Genomic DNA, 22,965 nt, shown 5'->3' with positions numbered 1-22,965 from the left:
CGCGAGGGCGATGCTACCAGACGTGACGCAACTGGGCTCGGCTCGGCTTGGCTCGGCTCGGCTCGGGTCGATTCGGGTCGGCTCGGGTCGGCTCGGGTCGGCTCGATTCGTCTCGTCTCGGCGTACTCGCTCGAAGGGAGTGCGTTCGTCTGCTCGTGTCAGTAGTAAACACTAGTTCGCGTGAGACGAATGGTCTGTGTCGCGCGGTCACGTCCTGCACCACCGCTAAAGGAACGCTGTCGCGTGCGTGTTGCGTGCGTGCGTTCCGTGTATCGCACGTAATCGCTCTCTCGAAAAGCGCGAATATCTGCGGTTAGCGCGGATCGGCAGTATAGTGCGTGAAATGGCACGCACTTCGTGCGATTGAATAGATACGGTTAGACCCTCGTGCTATCCCGACACGTTTCGGCGACGTTACGTCAAATCGTGTATCCTGAAAGAGAGGAAGAGCCACCCGTGCGCGACGAGGACGAAGACGACAATAACATAGCTGCGACCGGCACTCGCTATTCTTACGAGTGACTCTCTCCTTTCCGGTAAGTGTCGGGTTATTGTACGGCGACCCCGTATTTAACCCACATTTTAGCACTCTTCTTTTTTTTTTCTCTACCTATGCCGGGAAGAAGCAGCCTTTCCCGCCAGTTCGTATATCCGTTGTACAAATATTTAATATATAAATTATATTTTATATTATTAAAATATTATTTATTATTTTTAAACAATATATTATTAGAAAGAATTTTATTATATGACGAGTGTTTAAAGATAGTTATATATTCACTCTGAATAACGAGATTGATATACTGATAAATAAAAAATAAATATGAATCTCTCTCTCTCTCTCTTTCTCTCTGTATATATACATATTTATTACTTAAAAAATATGTAAAATTATATAATTTGTATTAAAAAAAAAGATATATATAATGTCATGATTTAAATAAATAACGCGCAATTATGGACCTTTGATCTTTTTACGAAATGTCAATATCCTCTGCAAGGGATAATTTGTCAAATTGAATAAATAAGTGTCGCGTGTTTTATGCGTTACGTATTTCACTAGATATAACTATCATAAATACTCCTCGAGTACCCTAAAAATATATCGAGGAGAAAGACGAATCATAATTATCGCGAATAACTTTGCCGCGAAAATATTCATGAGGCATGGATCTGGCTGCCCTTTCCCCTCCCTCTCCCCCTCCCCCTCTCTCTTCCGGTGTACGTATGTGCAGCGCGTCTTTTTCCCTTTGCACCTGCTGCAGCTTGGACTCGGGATACCGACGAAAATGCGAAGTGAGATAAATATATTGTGTAAGATAAGCTCATCTTTTTTTTTTTTTTTTTTTTTCGTACGAAATTTTACGTCCCATTATAAAAATTGCATTTTTTTATACTATCTTATTTATCGAAAATTCCACGTATGCCGGTAATTTGAAGTCTGATCTCATAACCGTTGAATGTAATGTTCTAATCGAGAAGCCGAAGAGGGAGGAGGAGGGGAGGGGGGGGGGGGAGCAAAGAAAAAGAAAAAAAAAAAGAAATGTTACACGGAGACATAAAAGAAGAGAGTGAAAACAATATTATTTATTAAAGTATTTATTAAAATATTTATTGATTTACATGTGTAATAAAATATATAAATCGAATTCGTTTGTATATAGTATAATATATATTGTAATCGAGTAGTTTGAATAATTTGGGATTGTGTATTGAAAAGCGTGCATTGTTTGCTGGCGTCAGTTGATGGAATTCAATTGTCGAAACGATAGTTAATTACCGAGGGTCAGTATGACGCGAGCACCCATTGCCGCTTCGTAAATAATCCCTTCCGGTTACGTCTTCATCATTTGCTTGTCGAAGCAACATCTTCGCGCAAATAGAAACGATATCGTTCTGAATACACGTACATGATGATCATAACACGAGCTATACAGGCGAAATTGCGTATATTTGACGTTTGATTGTTCTTAATCGAGGAACGACAATTGTTTACTGTATACAGTAGATAGAGTTCATTGATTTGGGCAAAAATAACTCTCTTTCTCTCTCTCTCTTTCTTTTTTTCTCTCTCCTTTATAGATTATGGTATCGCTTGACTTGGTGCTTTTTAGGAACCACCCACTTAAATCTTTAATTTATATATTCCACTTAATTTATGTATAATATAATCATAAATTTTCTAAAGTTTATAAAGTCGCTTTTTGTGTTGATTGTTTAATTTTATAGAGGATAATAGTGACTTTATTGACTGTATAACATTCCGATATCATCCTGTAACTAGGACAGGATGCTAGAAAATTGATTTGGGATTAATTTTAAACTTTCGCGAGTCCGAGCTCAGCGTCAGTTACATAAAAATAGATATTCAAATTTTCTACTAAAAGCGTCGAATCAAATAAGATGCGTTTATCTTTCACACGACGAAACGAAAAAAAAAAAAATAAATAAATAAAATGTTACTACGGTGAGAATGGATCCCACACATTAGAATCTTAATAGAATATCTAAAAAATTAAGCGTCTTTACGTTATCACAATGATATAATAGTTATATATATTTTATACTTATACTACAATACATAAATAGAAAAATACATTCCACTTAAAGATGTTTATTAACAATTTATCATCATTTCCGTTCATGTTCTCTAATCATCGGTTCTTATTCAATTGAACATTTACTAATTAACATTACTTTACGAACGTCAACATCGATTAACATCCGCTCACAATTTGCCGTAATTAAAGCTCCTAGATCCCTCACTGACATCACAAAGTGATGTCAGAAGCGAAAAATCATACGAATTTTTTTCTCGCGAAATATACGTCGCGGTTTTTTTTTTTTTTTTTTTTTTTTTTTTTTTTTTTTTACGTCTTTACTCATACGTTTGATAGTATAGACTGATAAAATATAAAGAGATTCATTTCAATATTCGTGGATTATTGAAAATAAATAATTATATCATAAGGTCTAATCTTACTTGTAAAAAAAAGAAATAAAAAGAATAAAAAAAATTGTGAATACATAGTATAAACAAATGTATTCATGCAAATGAATTATACATGCGTTTATTAATGCAGTGTAATAAAAAAAAAAAAAACGGAGAGTTTGCGGTATATATTTTATCAATTCGTATTATCGAATCGCGATTTCTTGCTTTTGAAGTCATAGTTTAATACGGCTGCATCGCGTAAACCTTGAAAGCACCGACCAACACTCGAACGATCTTTCGCGAAAGATGCGTTTTATTATCGAAAACTAGACACGTGTTACTTGTAAACGTCATAATGAACAGATATTGAGAAAAAATACAATTTCTCTCGAATGTATTTCTCAAAATTTTCAACTTTACGTCCCATCGTGTTTATGTACCAAAAAAAAGTAAAATATGTATGCCGGACTTTTTGTCTCATCTCAGACTTTTTGCCTTCAAATAACACACTGACCGAAATAAATATACATCCTCTATTTCGGTACAATAGTCAGTGTTCTCTCACTGTGTGTTATAAAATAGATAAAAAATATAAATAAAATATATATGAATAAAATCAATGAAAAGAATTGATTGATTAAATAAATAAATAGAATTATTGTCTTCACACATGCTCTGTTCCAATAAATAAATAATTCTCTTGTCGACGATTGCACAGATTCATAGCAAACCGCGAAATAAATTGTTGACGTGAAACAAATTGCAACTGGTACAACGTAGGCGAATATCGTGTCTGTAACTTACGATCTCTCTCGTATAAAATTAAAGTGTTATTGAAGTGTTATCTGAATTTTATATCTGTTGCTTTTTCTTTTCGCGTAAATTAGCGATAGATTTGCAGAGACGCGTGAAGAAACTAGCGAAAACAGCAATCGTAGAGAGAGATATAATCGCTTTCATACATAATCTAGTAGATAAATCGATACTCGTAGATTGTTCACAATATCGTGTTTTTCACCTGTAAAAACTTGCGATTCCATTTCTCATAAATTTTAAATTGCTCGAGTAAATGTTTCTTTTTGCCGCATATTTTGCATATTTTCTACATATATATGCAAATATTCTAAAATCTCGAAGAAATAAACAGACAAGACGCGAATGAATTAAATTGCAATGATATTAGATATTAAAACTGGAGATTTAAAATTGTTTAGAAGATCTCCTTGAGCTCTATCAATTCAAATTTTGCAAATATTATATCCATTCTACGACGTAGAATCACATCGCGTATTAATGACAATGTCCTGCGTAATCGTAGAAAATCGTACATACATCGATAGCTTAAGCCCCTCCTGCATATCTTCTCGCATGTACGCGCTTACCTTATACATTAAAGGTCACACCTGTTTTCGATTCCGAGCTTTAATAATCTAAACACGATATATCCTCCTTATTTATATTGCGCACATGTTCCACGATTGCGCAATGAAGGTGTAAACGATTGTCGTTCGATCAGCAGCCTATGTCGTGAACGCCTTGATGGGTTAACGATCGTGTGGATGCCTAGGCGTGAAGATATCATTCTGTGTTGAAAAAGAAAATTTGTCAAAACATTTCAAGCGTTTAAATCGTATCACATTTTTCTTTATTTTTTTATGATTTTACGCGAAAATTAACGATTATTAATTGCATTGCTCAAGATTGATGGATATCGTCATTATTGCTCCGAATTTCGTACACGACATGATGTTCGAGCAAAGATAAAAGCGAAAGTATGACGCAATATGCATATCTGGCATACACAGCCGCTGACGATTTTGCATAACGTCGAATGCATCTGCGTATCCTTGGGATTTAAAATATTATCGCGAACGCCCGCCCTTTCTTTCATGATTAATCGTTATTTGCTTATTACTCTTCTCGCGAGCAAGATGTAATTCGCCCTAGGCATCCACACGTCGCGGTAAGATGGCATGCATGCGAATTGAATTCCGAATGTAACCGGTATTCGCCTTGACCTACTCCTTCTCCATGCTTTTGACCGGTAAATATGAGCACGTAAGAGTTTTCGAACGAGTTCTCGTTCCTCGGTACGATTTATATCCGTGAGATGTTTTACGTGGAATAAATCGATATGTCGATATCACTAGTATGTTACACGGTATAACGCGCGTGTTTCATTTGTTTCAACGTCAAATTTTATTTTTCTAAATTTGGAAAAAACGATACATGCGCGTGATATGAACGTAATAAGCACTATTATTTATTTCAATGTATCTACTTAGGATTGAGGATTCTGTCAGATTTTTAACATGATTCTATTCGGCAAAAACTGATAATCTTACGTGTTGCTATTATTATGATTGACGATCATAAAGATCGTAAAGACTCTCTATATCGTACAAATGATGTACGTAATATTGTCATGTAAAGTCATCAACAGGTGTCTCTATGGGACTGACTGAGAAAAACGATGCGTCTCTTACCGCGTCTTTTAATAACATTTTAATAAAAAATAATTTTTTTTTTTTTTTTAACACGAAAAGACCAGTCACTTATCGTAGTTTTTTAAATGTTGAATATGAATCCGGTTTTTTTTTTTCAGATTACTCCATCGTGTTACAATTTTTTAATGTATTTTGTCTTATTATAGCTACGGTATGCGATGTGTTGTCGACGATAAAAGATGTGGTGATGTAGAAATTTTGGAGAAAAATAATTTTTTTACATCATTGCCAAAAGTGTCGTTTGTTTTTCGTTTTGGAACCATTTCGCATTTGCGTGCTGTAACGTAATGTAACGAATTAGTATTCTTCTCTAAACTTAGTCTGTGGTTTCCTTTCACTAGTTGCGGTATCCGAATACTCGCATGGAATACATGCCAATAATTTTTCTAGCGAAATTTAATTTTGTCCTGAGTTTCTCTAACGAGATAGATGTATAAGTAGATGTATATAGTATTTTCTTTGTGCTACTTCAGAAAATAATGCACATAAATTTCTATGTCTTGTTAGAACCATTATTTCGCGCATCAAATAGATATATTTAATTAAAAGCAGCCTTCAGCTTTATTATTGGAATTGTTTTGCATATTTGAGCACTCGGTTGAATCTCTTATCGAGTCATAAAATCTAATGTATTTCAAACATTTGCAGATTTTGTAAATATGTACATCTCACGTTCGTCGCGGAAGTAGTGTATTTCAAAAGCACGACTGACTTGTAGGAATTGTTAATTATTTAATCGAGAAAGATCCATTTGTTGCAACTGCTTCTCTCTCTCCCTCTCTCCCTCTCTCTCTCTCTCTCTTTCTCTCTATTTTTACAGTTCTACTGATGATAAATTATTTAATGGAAGTCAATGCACATACGCACCCGTGCGCGCATATATATCTTGTCCAGTTTGCATTCGGATAACGAGCAATTGCAAGGAACAATTGCGCTATTTGTCCAGCCTTCAATTCGTTATTAATCATTTGTTCTGCGTACTTATCTTAAAAGAAAATCTTGCTAATTTGCTAATTCTGATTTTAATAAATTTCCATACATGTTAAATTAGGATAAATAAATTAATTCAAAAATTTTCAATTAATGTTGAAAATGTCAGAATCGTTTAAATCATCTCTTATATGTAAAAGAGTTTTGGATTTTTCTCGATATATCTCAAAAACTATTCGAGATATTAATAAAATGTCTTATATAAAATTTATAATTTTTTTACAATAAAAATATCTTTATTTAATCACGCCAATAATATTTTTAAACAATTATTATTTTTAAAAATTCTCTCTGCATTTTTTCTGTTATATTAAAAGATATTTATTGCATTTAATATTATAAAATAAAAATAATTTTATTCTGAATGTACTTATTTATTGTGAATGATCTTTTACATGAAATCATAATAACATTTATTAGCAATAAAAAAATTATTATATGTAGCAAATAACATATGCATTAATTTTACGGCTGACATTTCCATAATGTCGATAGAAGCTAATACATCATATATTTTGCATTTCCTATATGTATGTGAAAACATTTATTACAAACATTAATAATAAATATATTTATAACAGTTATCTAAATTAAAATCTGACTATTAATTAATTAATTTAATTTTTAAGTATTACGCAATATTTTTAGTTTCCAAAAAATTTACAAAGAATTTTACAGGATTTATGAATTCATGATATGCAATTTAGTTTTACGTCTGTCTTTGTTAAACGGATTCCATTTTTTTAAAAGAAGAATCTTTTTTGATATCAAGAAAATTTCTAATTTTTAAAATCTATTTACTTACACGTATATGCAAAATTTCATTAGATCAAAATTTGCAGGCTGGTGAGGTTCCTTTATTAATCAAATACAAAAATATTATTTTCAAATATCCTTTTCCATTCTTCGCAACGTTTGAAAAATCAATTATCTAATCGGGAAAGCGACGGGGTAATATAAAATATAAAGGCAAAAATTAAAACAACTTTTTATGAAAAATTTTATTTGTTAAACTCGTGTATTATATCAAAGAGACCTCTGCAACAATATGCCTTTAAATTTTTATGATGTATATATCGATCTTGTGAATTATAAAATGCTTTAATTTATAAATGCTTTATTTTTTATAAAATTTTTTATAAAAAATTTATTTTTATATAAAAAATGAAATATATGTATATGACCCGCGGTTCATTATTCATTATTCTTTTATACCGCTCTGCTCTTTATATAGAAAGCTAATCACGGGGCTATTAACGATAGCACAAAAATTCGAGCAATTTCTCATTATCAGAAATTTTTGCCACAATTTCCATAATGAACCGGCGTGCTTGAAGACCACGATTGGTTACTCTCCTCAATAAAACGACATACATACGATTCAGAATGCGATCGACATATAAGATTCCGGGTCCCTAACACCATTATGTTTCTTTAGTGGTTTTCCAAGTCAATAAAGCCACGACCTATTGATCCGCAGGTCCTCTATGTCTCTTTTTCTTTCACTTTTTCTTTCTCCATCTCTTTCTTTCTCTCTTCAAGTGTCTTATCGCTTTTCGTTGAAGACGTATTGGCATATACTACAAAAGATAGGTAGATAGATAAAAAATTGACAGACACTCCTTTCGTAAGATGATGCTGATGTTCAAACGCGGATTATATAGCTCTTATCAAGCTCCGATCGCACATACTCTTTGTCTGTAACTTATATCTAGTGCAATATCTCTCCATATGCTATATCTCTCTTGACAAATTGACAACGAAATATTAATTGGTTACGATATGATCTTTTTACCTTATTCAATAAAATATAGAATACAATTGCAATGCTATGGAACACCTGAATTCTTTGAAAAAGGAGCTAGAACTTCAATAAGAATTGAATTTTGAAGTTATCATTTTACGAAAGTTGCGGAATAAAGAGTATGCAATACAGAAGATAATTTAATATAAAAATTACTTTTCATCTTGAAATTTATAAATTTAAATGTGTAACAGGAATATATATGCGCCGAATAACAGGTAAAGAGGAAGAAAAGGGGACAAGTTGGAAAGGTAAATAATTATATGATTTATTTTATCGATGGAAAATCTTTTTTTTACAAAAACGGAAGTATTTTTAACAATGCGTGTTCCATCAAAGCTGGTAAACTGGAAATAGTTCGTACTATCTTCCGCGATCGATCCAGTAACGAAGAGTTAGAGATAGTTGCGTATGTATACATAATCTAGGATTTTTGTACAATTTCGTAATATGCAATTTCGTGACATTTTGCAATTCAATTATTATACTTGCATGCGTCCATCATATTATCTAGGCCAGCCACAAAGTAATTGCCAAGCGATGTAATACTGTTACAATTAACTGGTTGATAGCGTCGTAGCGCATCTTCCCCATGAAACTTCACGCAACGATTTACCTTGCAATAACGCCTTATTTTTTTTTACGCACGTGTTTATATATATATATATATATATATATATATATATAAATTGTTGACACGCACAAATACATCTCTAGAAAAAGTACAAACTTTAAGTAAGCAATTCGGCGGGGTCAACCGAACGGGATAGTGCCAATCTAAGTATCTATCATCTCAACTATCTAGGTCAGCGATATTGCGCAAGGCGATTGTGTAGTTCGCTGACAACGTTGATGCGCGTGTCTATGTATATCAAAGTGCTGACCGTAACATCAACAACACAAAATAAAGATACCCGCAAGAAAAAGAATGCAGGTGTCTGCAGAGGTGATCGCCTCGTGGCAATTTCTTTCGTGTCCTTTCCGGAAGAAAGTCCAAAGAGAATTGCAAATCTATGTACAATTTTGCAAAAAGCTCAGGATCGTCAGCAGAACCTTGATATAGCCGGAACAGGCTATTTACGTTACGCTATACTTTTTCATGGGCGTTGCCTATTAATGACATCGTCATGTACATTTTTAATAGGCTATTAATATTAGCGTGATATATTTTCTAATGGCTCGTCGATAAGACTTTGCTCGACGACACGTGTAATAAGTTCAAGCAACTTTTAATCTGTGATAATAGATTGTATTGTCTTTTATTAATTTTTTATTTAATTTTTGACTATTCTTTAATTTTCTTTAATTTTTATGATTTGCAAAAAAATTGTCATCTCGACTTTATTTTATTTTATTTAAAATCTCTTTACGGCTACGAAAAGACAATATTGAAAGTATCGTCGGGAAGAATGATATGGATCTATACGCGATATTATTATTGTAAATCATCTCTTTCTGCATTTCTGATGATGTAATAAATCATCCAATAACGATAATCCAAACGAAGACTGTCGATAATGATAATAAAATTTGGATTCTTGCGAGATTAAAAAAAAAAGTGGAATATGCTATTCTTTCTTAAAAAAGATAGTGAAAAGAGTTCGAAGTCTTATAAAAGCATAGGCAACTACGTATATAGGGATTCATCAGGATAATCTAATACCCTCTTCTAATCTTTTGAACATTGACTTTACCATTACCAATACGTGCATCCAGTTTTATAACGGCTAAATCATCTTAATTTTATTTATTTTTGAACCTTATATATATATTTTTTTAATTTATCATTAAAATTTATCCTGGCAATAATATTTTACATATAATTTTCTGTATAATTAGAGAAATTAATTGCTACATCAATATTAATTATGATATTTGGTCAGTGAAAAATATTTTCACTTTATAATAGATTTTCATAAGATTAATAATAGCACAAATAACAGCTAAAGGATAACTTAATGTTGATGCACAGCATGGGGATGAACATTAGGAATGTGATGTGGAATGTGTGGCTTGAGTTTAATAAATGAAAATTGCTGGCAAGCCTTGAATACGAACTGTGTGATGAAGATCTTGAGAAAAGATTACTTTTAAAAATTGCTTTTCTCGTTCTATAATTTTTTTTTTCTTTTTTTTTACACCAACTTTTAGCCGCTTTTACAAACATTACAAGAAAAAATTTAATAATTATGCATTATAATATTCATAATTATTAAATTTGCATAATATTCACATTTAATCAAATATTTTTCTATGCTGTTTCGACAAGCTGTATCTATAATATCTTCGACGATTGAAATTCGGAAAAGCTTCAATCGACGAAAACAACGAAAGTATGCAAATCTATCGTGACCAAGACATGATTACTCATACAAAATTCTATAAATTCGTTTTTCTCCGTTATTAATGTTGTATACATATGTATACCGAAAAGAATAAATTCTATTTTAATGTCCAACTATACAATTTATTGCTGGCACGTGCAAATGTATTCTCATACGTAGAGATAGAGCGATGTATGGAAGGGGCGATATAGTGTTACAGGAATTGTAAGATATATTTAATTATACCTCAACGGATATCGCTTATACTTCGTCACGCTAAATGTATGCAAAAAAATTTATTTATTTCGACAGTACTCGATACCATATGCTACGTTCCGTTTGTATGATACTCTTATTATGTAATATACCATAAGTCGTCCGAATCGCAGGCTCTTCACCAACATCGCCAATTTTGAACAGAATGATAAATCGCAATGTCTCACTGCGTATTTTTACTACGAGAAATATAAAATATTCTCAATATGACAACGATCTCTTTTAAAAATAATACAGAGTATCTATTCTCTGGAAAACATTAAGGATCTGAAATTCTCAGAAATTTTTCTTATATCTGAAAAAAATCAGAAAATTTTCATGGAATTTCATTGGAACTCGCGGAATTTTTAAAATTTGATTTTATGAAAATTATTCTCTTCAATAATTTTCTTACATTTGAGTAGACACCCCGAATAAGCACTGTAATATCTGCTTTTATCTTTTGTTAAAATGGAGAACGACGATGAAGCACAAGTATGATCCGTTTGCAAATTAGCTCATAGACTGGCCTTACCACTTAAACCATGAAATTCACCGGTAGCAGAGATTAGTGTTAAATATATATATATATATATATCTGGACCTATTCTCTTCTCCAGCAAATAGCACTTTATTCTTACGTTAAATATCACTTCTCTCTCTTTTTAAAAGAAAATATCTTCAAGTATTTTCTCCATGATTAATTACCAAACATCGTTAATTGATTGGTCTGATTGTTAATTATACTGTTAGGGTCTCTTGTCGTCAAATGCATGTTATTTATCAATGCGATAAGTTTTAGTCGATCACAAATGTCCTACACACTTATCATATGGATTTAAATAGATATAACAAGTAGCCCATAGCATGTTATTACACAGATCTTTCAATATAATCCGATATTATACAAATCATATCACTTACTGTCATATGTAATGGCAGATTATAGGTATCAAGACGTGTTATTATATTAGGAACGATAATTGCAGCGCAAAGTGAAGCCGACTACGATATGTGTTCATATAATACGATTAAAGAGAAGAAATAAAATATAAAGTATATATATATATATATATATATAAAACTGATACCAAATGTACATCTTTGATAATTAATGAACGAAACAATGTTAGATCTATTAATGTTATTGAATGTCGCGATTGGACAAGTATTCGCAAGTGTGCACTACACTTGTGTGATTCTTTACTCAAGGTCTATTATGCCTTACTTTTACCCCGCATATCTGTATCTGATTAATTGATAAGATCTATCCTTTTTATTTGAAATGATTGTATGTGTCTTGTTGCCATAATACTAATCAAGAACATGTTACGCAAATAGATTTATATAATTATATAATATTTGTTATTTTCTTATCAAGCATGATGGAAATCAATATGTGATGGATATCAAAATTAAAAAATTTTGAATTTTTATAAAACTTTGTTTTACACATACATACGTATATATGTATATAGGAGTTTTTTAGGTCACTGGATACGAATTCAATATTAAAATTGATAAAAAGTATCTATTACATTTCTAACAGCAATCATAAAGTAGATAATTAGTTACCACGGTATAAGAGATTCAATATTTGATCATGAAAAAATATTGATTAACTTTTATCTTTACAACAAATTCCTTTTGATATATATATAGGATATTTGTGATATTAAAATCATATTGAATATAAAAAAAATTACAAAGAATGATTATCCTTTTTCTTGAAATTTTTTTTCCAAATTGTATTATTTGAATGATAGCACTTGGAGGAAAAAAACAAAAGAGATCTCATTTTTCAGCGACGACAAGGTGACGAAAGTGGAAGCTGAAGCGGCCACGAGGATAACAGGTGGCAGGAAGCTAAGATTAGCGAAGTGTCACCACGCGTCACGCCAGTGTGGTGGGTCTATGGGGGGCACCGCTTCAGCGGTCCCCCGGCTCAAGCCCAAACGGCAATTGCCGGAACGGCAGAGCCATCCTGGCACGAGCCAAGACCGCCCCGATTCCGATACCACCGTCCAAACGGATGAAGAGCCCCTCCAATATCATGAGGCAGTCCAGCCTCACGAAACTCGGTTCTATGATCAATACAGCTGTCAACAAACGTGCCGGTGAGTCTGTCACATCTTATCTTTGCCTTCAAATTTGTCTCATTGTCGGATGCGCGCGAAATTTTAATTTTTCTCAAAATTTAATTCATGTAAAATTTTCACATTAAAATTGAAACTTATACATGAATTAATACATATTTATAGATTGTCTCACAATCACCGTATCACTGTCTTACAATACTTCAATATTTTGTAAATAAAATAGAATGGAAAATTTTAATGTGGAAATGTCACAATAGTTTTTGAATTATAAGCGATTAAAGTTGTGGCCAATGACATCACATAGAACTCGCGCGCTCCGTAACTATATTTATATAGTATCAACTCATCATCTGCTTTATTGATTTTCGCAAATCAAATGATTATACATATATATATATATATATATATATATATATATATATTCAGAGTTAAATGAGAAACATAATATAATTTAAGAGAAGATGAATTTTTATACAAAAATAAATATTGATCTAAAAATTATTTAGTTTGGGGTCACAAGTCAATAATATAAAAAAAATAAAATAAGCTAAAAAAAAATAAAGGATTCAAGGATATTGAATCGAGTATGACATCAAGACGGTCAATTGCATTGCAGTAATATTGGTGCATATATAGTATGTCTATTCGTAACATAAATTACTTTGATTTATAGCAGCTGTTTAATATATCTTCCATTCATATATTTCGATATATATAATTCAGCATGTCATGTATTAAAGATCGAGTACCTTCAAGGAGATATTCCAGACTTATCTCATATACTTTGACAAGAGTTTTTAATTCTTTTATTTTAATAAAAGTATAAAATGATTTGCATACAACTTAGCTTTTTAAATTATTGCTATGCATTATACTCTTCATATATCTTCACAGAACGGACTTATTGTTAGATATCCGGTAAGATATCCTATCCACTTTTCATAAAAACGATTTGAAATGTGCAATAATCATGATAAAGATAGGCAGAGTTCTCGCTGTGCATAAATCATATATTTATATAAACAACTTAATAGAGATAATATTTTCCAAAACTTTTGATAATTTATTTGTGAGAAAGTAAAAATACGTTATAGCAGAAGGATCTTTGCAAATGCTTACCAAAAATATGTGTTACGATTCTAAAATAGGATGAGGGTTTTTAGTAGATGAAACATCAATATTGTGAAAATTATTGATTTTTCTCCATTCCTGGTGAGTTTCATCAATAAATAAAATATTGTATAAGAACTATAGAACTTTTAACTATCGATTAAGGAGTTGATAAAAAATACTTTTTGTTTGAAAATTCACTGATATGAAGAATGATTGTTTTAAATTAATTAGCATTATACCTTCTTGCACAAAGCGCATTCTTTTGACAAAACGTGTTCTGTGATTCTATTCAATTTTTTATAGAAAACCTTTATTTCTAATTTAAAAACGCTAACGCGAATTGTATTCTACCGTAGTTAAATAAATTGGACTTAAATTTTTTTGAATGTTGTGTAAACATTGATGAAGTTTAGAAAAACATTTTTCTGCTGTCTGCTGGTCGGATAAACTTGATACAAGCGTGCTGTTCGTGTCATTGTCGTTTATCGCAACATCGTCATTTATTTCGCTATATATGAAGCGCACATTTGTTATTTCAAAATTTGTGTAAATATTAGTCATTTCTCGGATAACGTACATGCACAAGATTAATACTTCATTACTTTTACAAAAAATTACAATCAAAATAAATGATAATTGAAATAAATGTGTCGATGCAATCGAGGATAATTGGTACATGTCGTATTATCGAAATAAATGAAAGATACATTATTTATATTAGTTTATGTAAAAAATTGTACAAGTTGTAACTTATTTAAACCGTAATTTTATGTTAAAAAAAAAAAATTTACGATCTATAACTCCGAAATAAATGGTTTTTCAACTAACATTTATTAATCCTATATATGGAAAATTAGGGAATTCCCAGTGAACTTTTTTACAGAATTTAGAGTAGATACTTTTAAAGAAATACGTATGCACACACTTTTTCGTATGACGCGTAGAGATTAGAGATCGAACCTATTTACATATAAAAGTATATATACGTTGTTTTTGAGACGGCGAGTCCTTCTTTAGGCGCATCATCTCGCATCGAATAAGCGAGGATCAAATATTTGTCACAAAATAGAACAAATAGGATCATTTTTTAGATTTAAAAACTAAGATTAATTTTTAAATTTAAAAAATAATCTGTTTAATAAAAACTGCCTTTCTATAATGAATTTAATTTTAAATAACTACAACGAAATAATTATGTAGAAAAAGAGAGAGAGAGAGAGAGAGGGGGAGAGAGAGTGTGTGTCTATTATAAAACAAATTTCTAATAAATTTGAATAATTAATAATCTTTCAAAGGCATATCATTCTTCAAATTTCACGTTGCGATACAGCGATTTCGATTTTATATATACACACACACGAAACTTATCTTAATACTTTATAACTCATTTAAATTATTTCACATCGTTTTGTTAAAAATAAAAATTTGTGTAAAATACTTTCTATTTATATGTATAATTATTATCTAGATGAAGTTGACGATGATATGACGCAAGATTATTAAATATTATTTTAGTTTAAAAAAAAAAAAAGCAATGAATATGTAGATTACTAATTTTTGTTTCACAGTCCATTTTCGAATATAGCTCCTCGTACAAAAAAAAATATATATATATATTCTATGCTTTTAATTTATTTTTGTACAAACAAATTACTTTTTTCTTTTAATTGCACTATATTTGTCAATTCACCTTGTATATATTTACACTATTATACATTATTATACACATAAACTAGTATATCTAATATATCAAAGAAAATCTCTCTCTCTCTCTCTCTCTCTCTTCCCCCCCCCCCCCCTCGACTTGGCGTTGATAAAAACGTAAATAAATAAAGTTTGTATACCCGACTGTCGAGTGTACATTTCGACGGAGAATTTTCGTATTTGGCAGCCGATTAGAGAGAGGAAACTTTTTCGAGATCAACGTTGTATATGTAATGTGTGTGTACCGCAAAACGAATTGAAGGTAAAGAAAGATTTATAAAAACGTTGCGATTATCGCGTTGCCGAAGCGGAGTTGTTAACACGAGAATGTATATGCCAGCTCGAATACGTGTCAAGAGAAAAGCTGTTGTCGTCGATATAAATCAAAATATGGCTCGTTGCACGGTACTCAAACAGAAGAGCGAAAAGGACGCGAGCGGTTGCGCTGACAGCTATTATTTCCGTAAGTATTAAAGATGGAAGATCGGGAGACTTTCAAAAAAGACGGAACGCATGTTGTAGAGTCCGCGATGCGTACGATATTTATTATTCTACAAACGTCTTGATATCAAGTGATTTACTTTCACGATCAGTCGCAACATTCGCTTTGACTTTATTTGAATCGATATATGAGGGGACATGACTCTCTCTCCAAATATAACTTCCTTCTTCTGATGATTATCATTATGTGTATTGACAAGCAATCGGGTTTATTTTTAATTAAATTCTCTTAAATAATAGTAGAATTTTATTAGAATTCTTTTATTTGTATATAAATTTTTAAATGACATTGATTATCAAATATATATATATATATACACACACACACACACATATATAGGGTGTACACAAAAATCCACCAGATTATCCTTTTAATGACAGATTTTTCGGCTGATTTTTTTTCTCAACGAAAATTATATTCGGCGTTTCGGGCACGGAAAAGAATTATTAATACATGGCATTTGATTACCTTCAAATAACGCTGACATATAATGATGGCGAAAGATTTTATGAGAACTTACTGAGAATTTTTCGACGCTTATATTTTCCTATAAAAACTTTTTTATAATTATTTTTCACGTTTAAAAACGACATTATAAATGCAAATTATAATAACATCAATAATAATAAACGCAATCAATAGCTTGAATTTGTGTCCTTATGGCAAGGATATCCCAATTTTTTCATTACATTATTCCGAATGTGCGAAATATTATCGTTGCATGCGTGCCGAATCTTAGTGGAGATGCAATCTCGTTAGTGCAAACTTATTAACGGAGCGCCTCTAATATGCCCCGCAAAGAGAGCTCCGTGTCTCATACGAGCTTATGACACTTGGTACCATTCAGAGACAGTCTCGTACGGTATTTTATTCTCGTGAAAGATCAGTTGCCGAGCGCGCCGCGAGTCGTTATAATTGATTAATCGATAAACTGCTTTCAAGTTTTGTGGATGAACCTGCAATCGGCCTTTCAGGTTTTTTTCGCGTTGAGAATGAATCGATCGGAGATTCGCGTTTCTAAGACACTCACGCACTTGCGAAGGAATACGCCGTTGTTTTCCTCCCTCGAGGAGTTGCACGACAAATTAACGGAGCTTTTAGGTAAATGCTTTAATATTACTCGATAACTCATCATGATAACAGGCGCCTGCTCGGAATCGTGATCAAGTCTCTCCTCATAATCGAGATAATATCCTTTGGAGAGTTGTATATTAATGTTTGTATGTTAATATAAATATATCAGCGACTTTATAAAAATATATATTTATCTCGTGTTTACACACTAAAAGATACCAGGTGCAAATACCTTGTGCAACATATTTCTAAGAAACTGTCTCTATCTCGAAGTATGTTGTTTGTTATTACGTTAGTAAATCTATCGTTCAGAGTGTTTATTCCTTGGAAAAACGTGGAAAACCTGTAAATCTGTAATTCTAAAGAATTTTTTCATATCTGAAATAATCAGGGAATTTTCATAGAATTTTATATCGAAACTCGGGGAATTTTTTTAAAAAAATTATCTCCTTGATAATTTTTGCTTTTGTATTATAAGCAATTGGCAAGCCAAATGAATTAGGTGTTTAAAATATATTATAATATATATCTATCTCTGTTTATATATACTCAATGCATAAATTTTCATTTTTTTATCACTAAAAATTAAAAATAAAGAGTATGTATCGCATATTCAATATGTTGTTAAGACATCGAATACATAAACAGAGATAGATATATATTTATAATATATTTTAGACACATATAATTCATATAAAAAGAGAATCTTTTAATAAAAAAGTCTCCCGATAAACTTCCATGAGAATTCCCTGATTTTTATAAAAGGGATCCTTGAGAATTCCGTTTTTCTAGAGAGTGGACATTCTAATTTCTATTCAACGCGACGTATCGTGATAAACGATTCTATTTATTGCAAAGAAACAGACATCTCTCTAATAATTAACGCGCGCATTCAAATTTGCCGCGTCGCAGACGAATTCGCGCTCGTTCGGCCATCCTCGTTCATGTCCGGCCCGCGCTTTCGCGCAGACTCCGTACGTTCGTTGGCCAAGCGCCGCATGTAAGATGGTGGTTACCGCCGAAGACAGCGAGCGACCTGGGCTGCGCAGTGACGTCACGCCGCGCCGTGTAGCCGTCGTGTTGCGTGCGGATGTTATACGCGCCTATGAACTTCCGCCATTGCGAGAGTGAGAGACGTGTTACTCCGAGAGAGCGCGCGTTTCACATGCGAAAACGGTCAACCGGGAAAATAATGTGACAGAGAGGTGTTCTTCTCCCTTTGTATGTGTGCGTGTGTGTGCGTGCGCGTTAAACGAAACAACCACTACCACCACCACCACTACCACCACCCACACGTCGTAACCACGTACCGCGTGCGCGCGTACATGCCTTTCTGTGCCCTCTTCGAGCGTACGCTCCCGCATCGGGAGTAAACGTAAACCCGCGCGTGCGAACAATCTCCTCTCGATCTCCTGGTGTCGTGTGTTGTCGAGAACCCCTCTTCGTTGTGTGCGCGCGTGCGAGAGATGGCCGGTAAGTAGCCGCTCTCATCAGAGCCTGCTGATTCGGGGAAAAAAAAAAAAAAACCGGCAGCGTGAGATATAGACACGTACACCTACCCGCACCGCCGACGACGACGACGACGACGTGCGTCGCCTCCTCGCTCGAGGCAAACCTTGACCCAGATTAAAGCGAGAGAGAGAGAGAGAGACGCGGGTGCCTATATACTCTCTCCTCGAATAATAAAGCGTCCTTCGGGGCACACACTCCCGGGATCTTCTCCCCGTGTGCGCGTGTCGGTGGCGGGAAGGGGGAGGGCAGGGGGGAGGGGGCGCCAGATACTCCTCTACGTGCTCGTCGCCGGCGACGGCGACGACAGCAGCGGCGGCGACGGCGGCGGCCTAGAAACACACGATGGATTACGCCGAAACTTCAAGTAGGCTCACTTTCACCTCCCCGTCTGTTTTTTTTTTTTTTTCACATATCATCACACTCTCTCTCCTCCCCGTATATTCCGTATCGGAAAATCTTCGCGGGAGAAGAGGACGACTCCGTCTCCGCCAGCCATCTTCGTTCTCGCGTCCCCCTCGCTTCCCTCGCCGCTTAAACTGCAATGTGTAACTCACAATCATAGTGGTACGTCTTTCGATCCAAGGTGGTCGAAGGAACGCGAGTACACGAGGGACTACGTTATTTGTATTTTTATTTTGTACTTTTACTTTGGCAGCCTTTGATGTAATACCGCTTTAATTCCGCAATTTTTTTTTTTTTTTCCATATTTTTGTGTTTGATGCCGCAGAAATGCATTAGATACACCATGACGACGATTTTGCTTTATTCCTCTTTACTGAGAATACGATAACTCTCTCCTCCTCTCACCCCCCCCCCCCCCCTATTTCGCTTCAATTAATCCGCGTTAATTTTTATTATGCGCGAATTTTTCTTCTCATCTAATTCGCTTTTGTGGAATAACGAGAAACACTAGCGAGAAACTGTTCTTTTTCTTTGTTTGGTGATGTTTTTTTATAATTTGTAATATAATAATATATATAACACAATGTATATAATAATATATATATATATATATATATATATATATATATATATATATATATAATATAGTAATTATAATTTTTGATAATTTCTAATATTTATAATAATTGATAATTTTATTAATTGGTCATGTTGAGAGGAATTGAAAATCTTACATTCGGAGTATGTTGGCAAGAGTGTCGCATTACTTTATAATTGGAAAAACTCTATCCCTCGATCCCTTGATTTAATTGAAATGGAGCATTAATAAATTAAATTATTTTTTTTATGTAGATTGTGTATGAGTTGAATATATAAACATTCTATATATAGCTTACTATTTTGAAAATAATATTCAAATTAAAAATTCTTCATTATAAGTTAGATTACAAAGTAAAATATTATTGTATCGTTGAAATATTTTCTTTAAAAAAAAAGAAGAAGAAGAAAAAAGGCACCAAATCTATATGCCTGTTTAAAAAAATAATACAAAGAACTGTTACTTTAATGTATATTTTATTTAAAGAGTCATATATATGTAAAGAAGTATCGTGTTAATATATATTGTACTATGTTCAAAAAGTTGTTTTAATATATATTTTATTGTAAAGTAACAAATTGGAATAGTATAAGCATTGTATAAATCTTTTCATATCCTGTTCTCTCGCATTTTCTTTGTTTTCTTTCTTTTCTTTGTTTGCCTGTCATAACGTATTGCAAGCTTTACAAGTTACTAGCGACAAAAGACTGAAATGCACTGATGCCTCTGACTAAGATATTTATAAAATGTTATTCGACTATTGTAAAAAATATTTTTCATAAACATTCACTAATGCGTTAATATCTGAAACAAGTAAGCAGAAAGAGTTGGATATTTTAAAATCTCTTGATATTTTGTTACAGGCAATGGTGACATACAGTGGTGTTTCTCGCAAGTCAAGGGGACTTTAGAAGACGATGTTACAGAAGGCAAGTATGACCTGTGTTTGCTTAACTTAAGAAGCAGACTGTCTTTTATCTTATCAGTTTACACATATACCAAAATAAAGGAAAGAATTAATTGCGAATCAGAGCTTTGCATATATTATTGAGATCTAAAATTTATCTTGATTTGCTCATATTTTTATTCTCTCTATTAATTGATATATGCTTACATATAATCGCACAGTTTTGTTATGCGTTGTATAAAAGCTGTTTATATATACAAGATTTATATTTTTATTACAGCTGATATAATCTCGTGCGTCGAATTTAACCATGATGGCGATCTTCTTGCAACAGGGGATAAGGGTGGACGTGTTGTCATTTTTCAAAGAGACCCCATTGTAAGTGCAATTTATTGTGAAATTTAATAAATAGATGTAATTTTTTTTTTTCATATAGATATATTTTTTATTCATTTATCATTTTTCATTTAAATAATTCAAATAATAAATTAATATATGAATATGTTAATTAATATATTATACATTGATATTAACTATAATATAATGTATTCCATATTGATGATATATTTGATTACAAGAAGAAATATTATTGATATATTTATATCAAGGTCTTGTATTATCTCAATATTTATATGTCAATGCTAGACACGAGTATTTGTATCTTTATAAAGCTTATGTAACATTTAGTAATCTGGTATCTCTGCTATTTTCTATTGAGTCGAAATAGCTCTTCAGTAAGCCTATTAAAGGTATACACTATCGTTTGAGCTTGTAAGATGACATTGATAAAGTGGTTAGATGGATATATTGTAAGATATTAATTATAAACTTTTTCTCAAACTTGATATTTGAATTATTTTAAATGAATATTACAAAATTAGACTGTCAAATATTCCAGCATGATATTTAAAACATTATAATTGATAAAACACCCGCTGTTAAAATAATAAACTGAACAAACAATAATTATTTATACAGAGTAAAAACAGTATACCACGAAGAGGTGAATACAACGTGTATAGCACCTTTCAAAGCCACGAGCCTGAATTTGATTATCTAAAATCACTAGAGATAGAAGAAAAAATTAATAAAATTAGATGGCTAAAAAGAAAAAACCCTGCCCACTTTTTACTCTCCACAAATGATAAAACAATCAAGTTATGGAAAGTTAGTGAGAGAGATAAAAGAGTAGAGGGTATAATACTAAAGAGGAAAATGGTGCGATCCGTGATCCTGCCTGCATTACTGCCTTGAGGGTAAATATATTTCGAGTTAATTATATTAATAATTATTTATGCATGTATGCTGCGAACAGACAAATAAAAATAATTTTTAATTATAAGTTATATATATATAGAAATGATATAATCATAAAATTTTTGATATATATACATTGTTATGTTATATATACATATAGGTGCCAACCATAAAACCAATGGAATTGATGGTGGAGGCATCACCAAGGAGAATATTTGCCAATGCACACACCTATCACATAAACAGTATAAGTGTCAACAGTGATCAAGAGACATACCTCAGTGCTGATGATCTTAGAATTAATCTTTGGCACCTTGAGATAACTGACCAGAGTTTTAGTATCCTTTCTTTAAACACATGTGTATATATATATATATATATATATATATATATATATATATATATATGCATGTATGTATGTATTTAATATTTCAATATATTTTCTATAATGGAATGTAAGATAAAATTTTCTTAACCATAGCACACAGATATAGTAGACATTAAACCAACTAATATGGAAGAATTAACAGAAGTCATAACTGCAGCGGAATTTCATCCTGCAGAATGCAATGTATTGGTATACAGCAGTAGCAAGGGAACTATTAGACTTTGCGATATGAGATCCGCTGCTCTTTGCGATCAGCATAGCAAGCTGTTTGAGGAGCCGGAAGATCCAACCAATAGAAGCTTTTTCTCGGAAATTATTTCAAGCATAAGTGATGTAAAACTCAGTAATTCTGGAAGATACATGATTAGTAGAGACTACCTCAGTGTGAAAGTGTGGGATTTGCAAATGGAAACAAAACCGATCGAATGCTATCCCGTAAGTTTGTGATATTTATAAGGAGAGTGATAATTCTTATATGGATGTTCATTGATATAATTTTGTTATAATAGGTACATGAATACTTAAGATCAAAATTATGTTCATTATACGAGAATGACTGCATCTTCGACAAGTAGTACTCTGCGTTGATACCAC

At 32.4% G+C, this 22,965-nt stretch overlaps 1 protein-coding gene across 1 annotated transcript; it reads left to right on the top strand.

Moving 5' to 3' along the window:
• Positions 1–175: 175 nt before the first annotated feature.
• Tws (protein phosphatase 2 regulatory subunit tws) lies at positions 176–22,946 on the top strand. Its single transcript, XM_070298903.1, is given in 9 exon segments — positions 176–536; positions 12,621–12,932; positions 20,683–20,748; positions 21,007–21,104; positions 21,705–21,915; positions 21,918–21,982; positions 22,144–22,321; positions 22,472–22,806; positions 22,881–22,946. Coding segments are annotated over 8 exon segments (1,104 nt in total). The 5' UTR covers positions 176–536; positions 12,621–12,847.
• Positions 22,947–22,965: the final 19 nt, after the last annotated feature.

Source organism: Polyergus mexicanus, unplaced genomic scaffold (genome assembly GCF_030449975.1).
Source record: "Polyergus mexicanus isolate NDT 795.1 unplaced genomic scaffold, iyPolMexi1.0 SCAF_7, whole genome shotgun sequence".
Lineage (NCBI taxonomy): Eukaryota > Metazoa > Arthropoda > Insecta > Hymenoptera > Formicidae > Polyergus > Polyergus mexicanus.
Note: the sequence above shows the minus strand (reverse complement) of the source record. Positions and strands in the feature narration are given on the sequence as shown.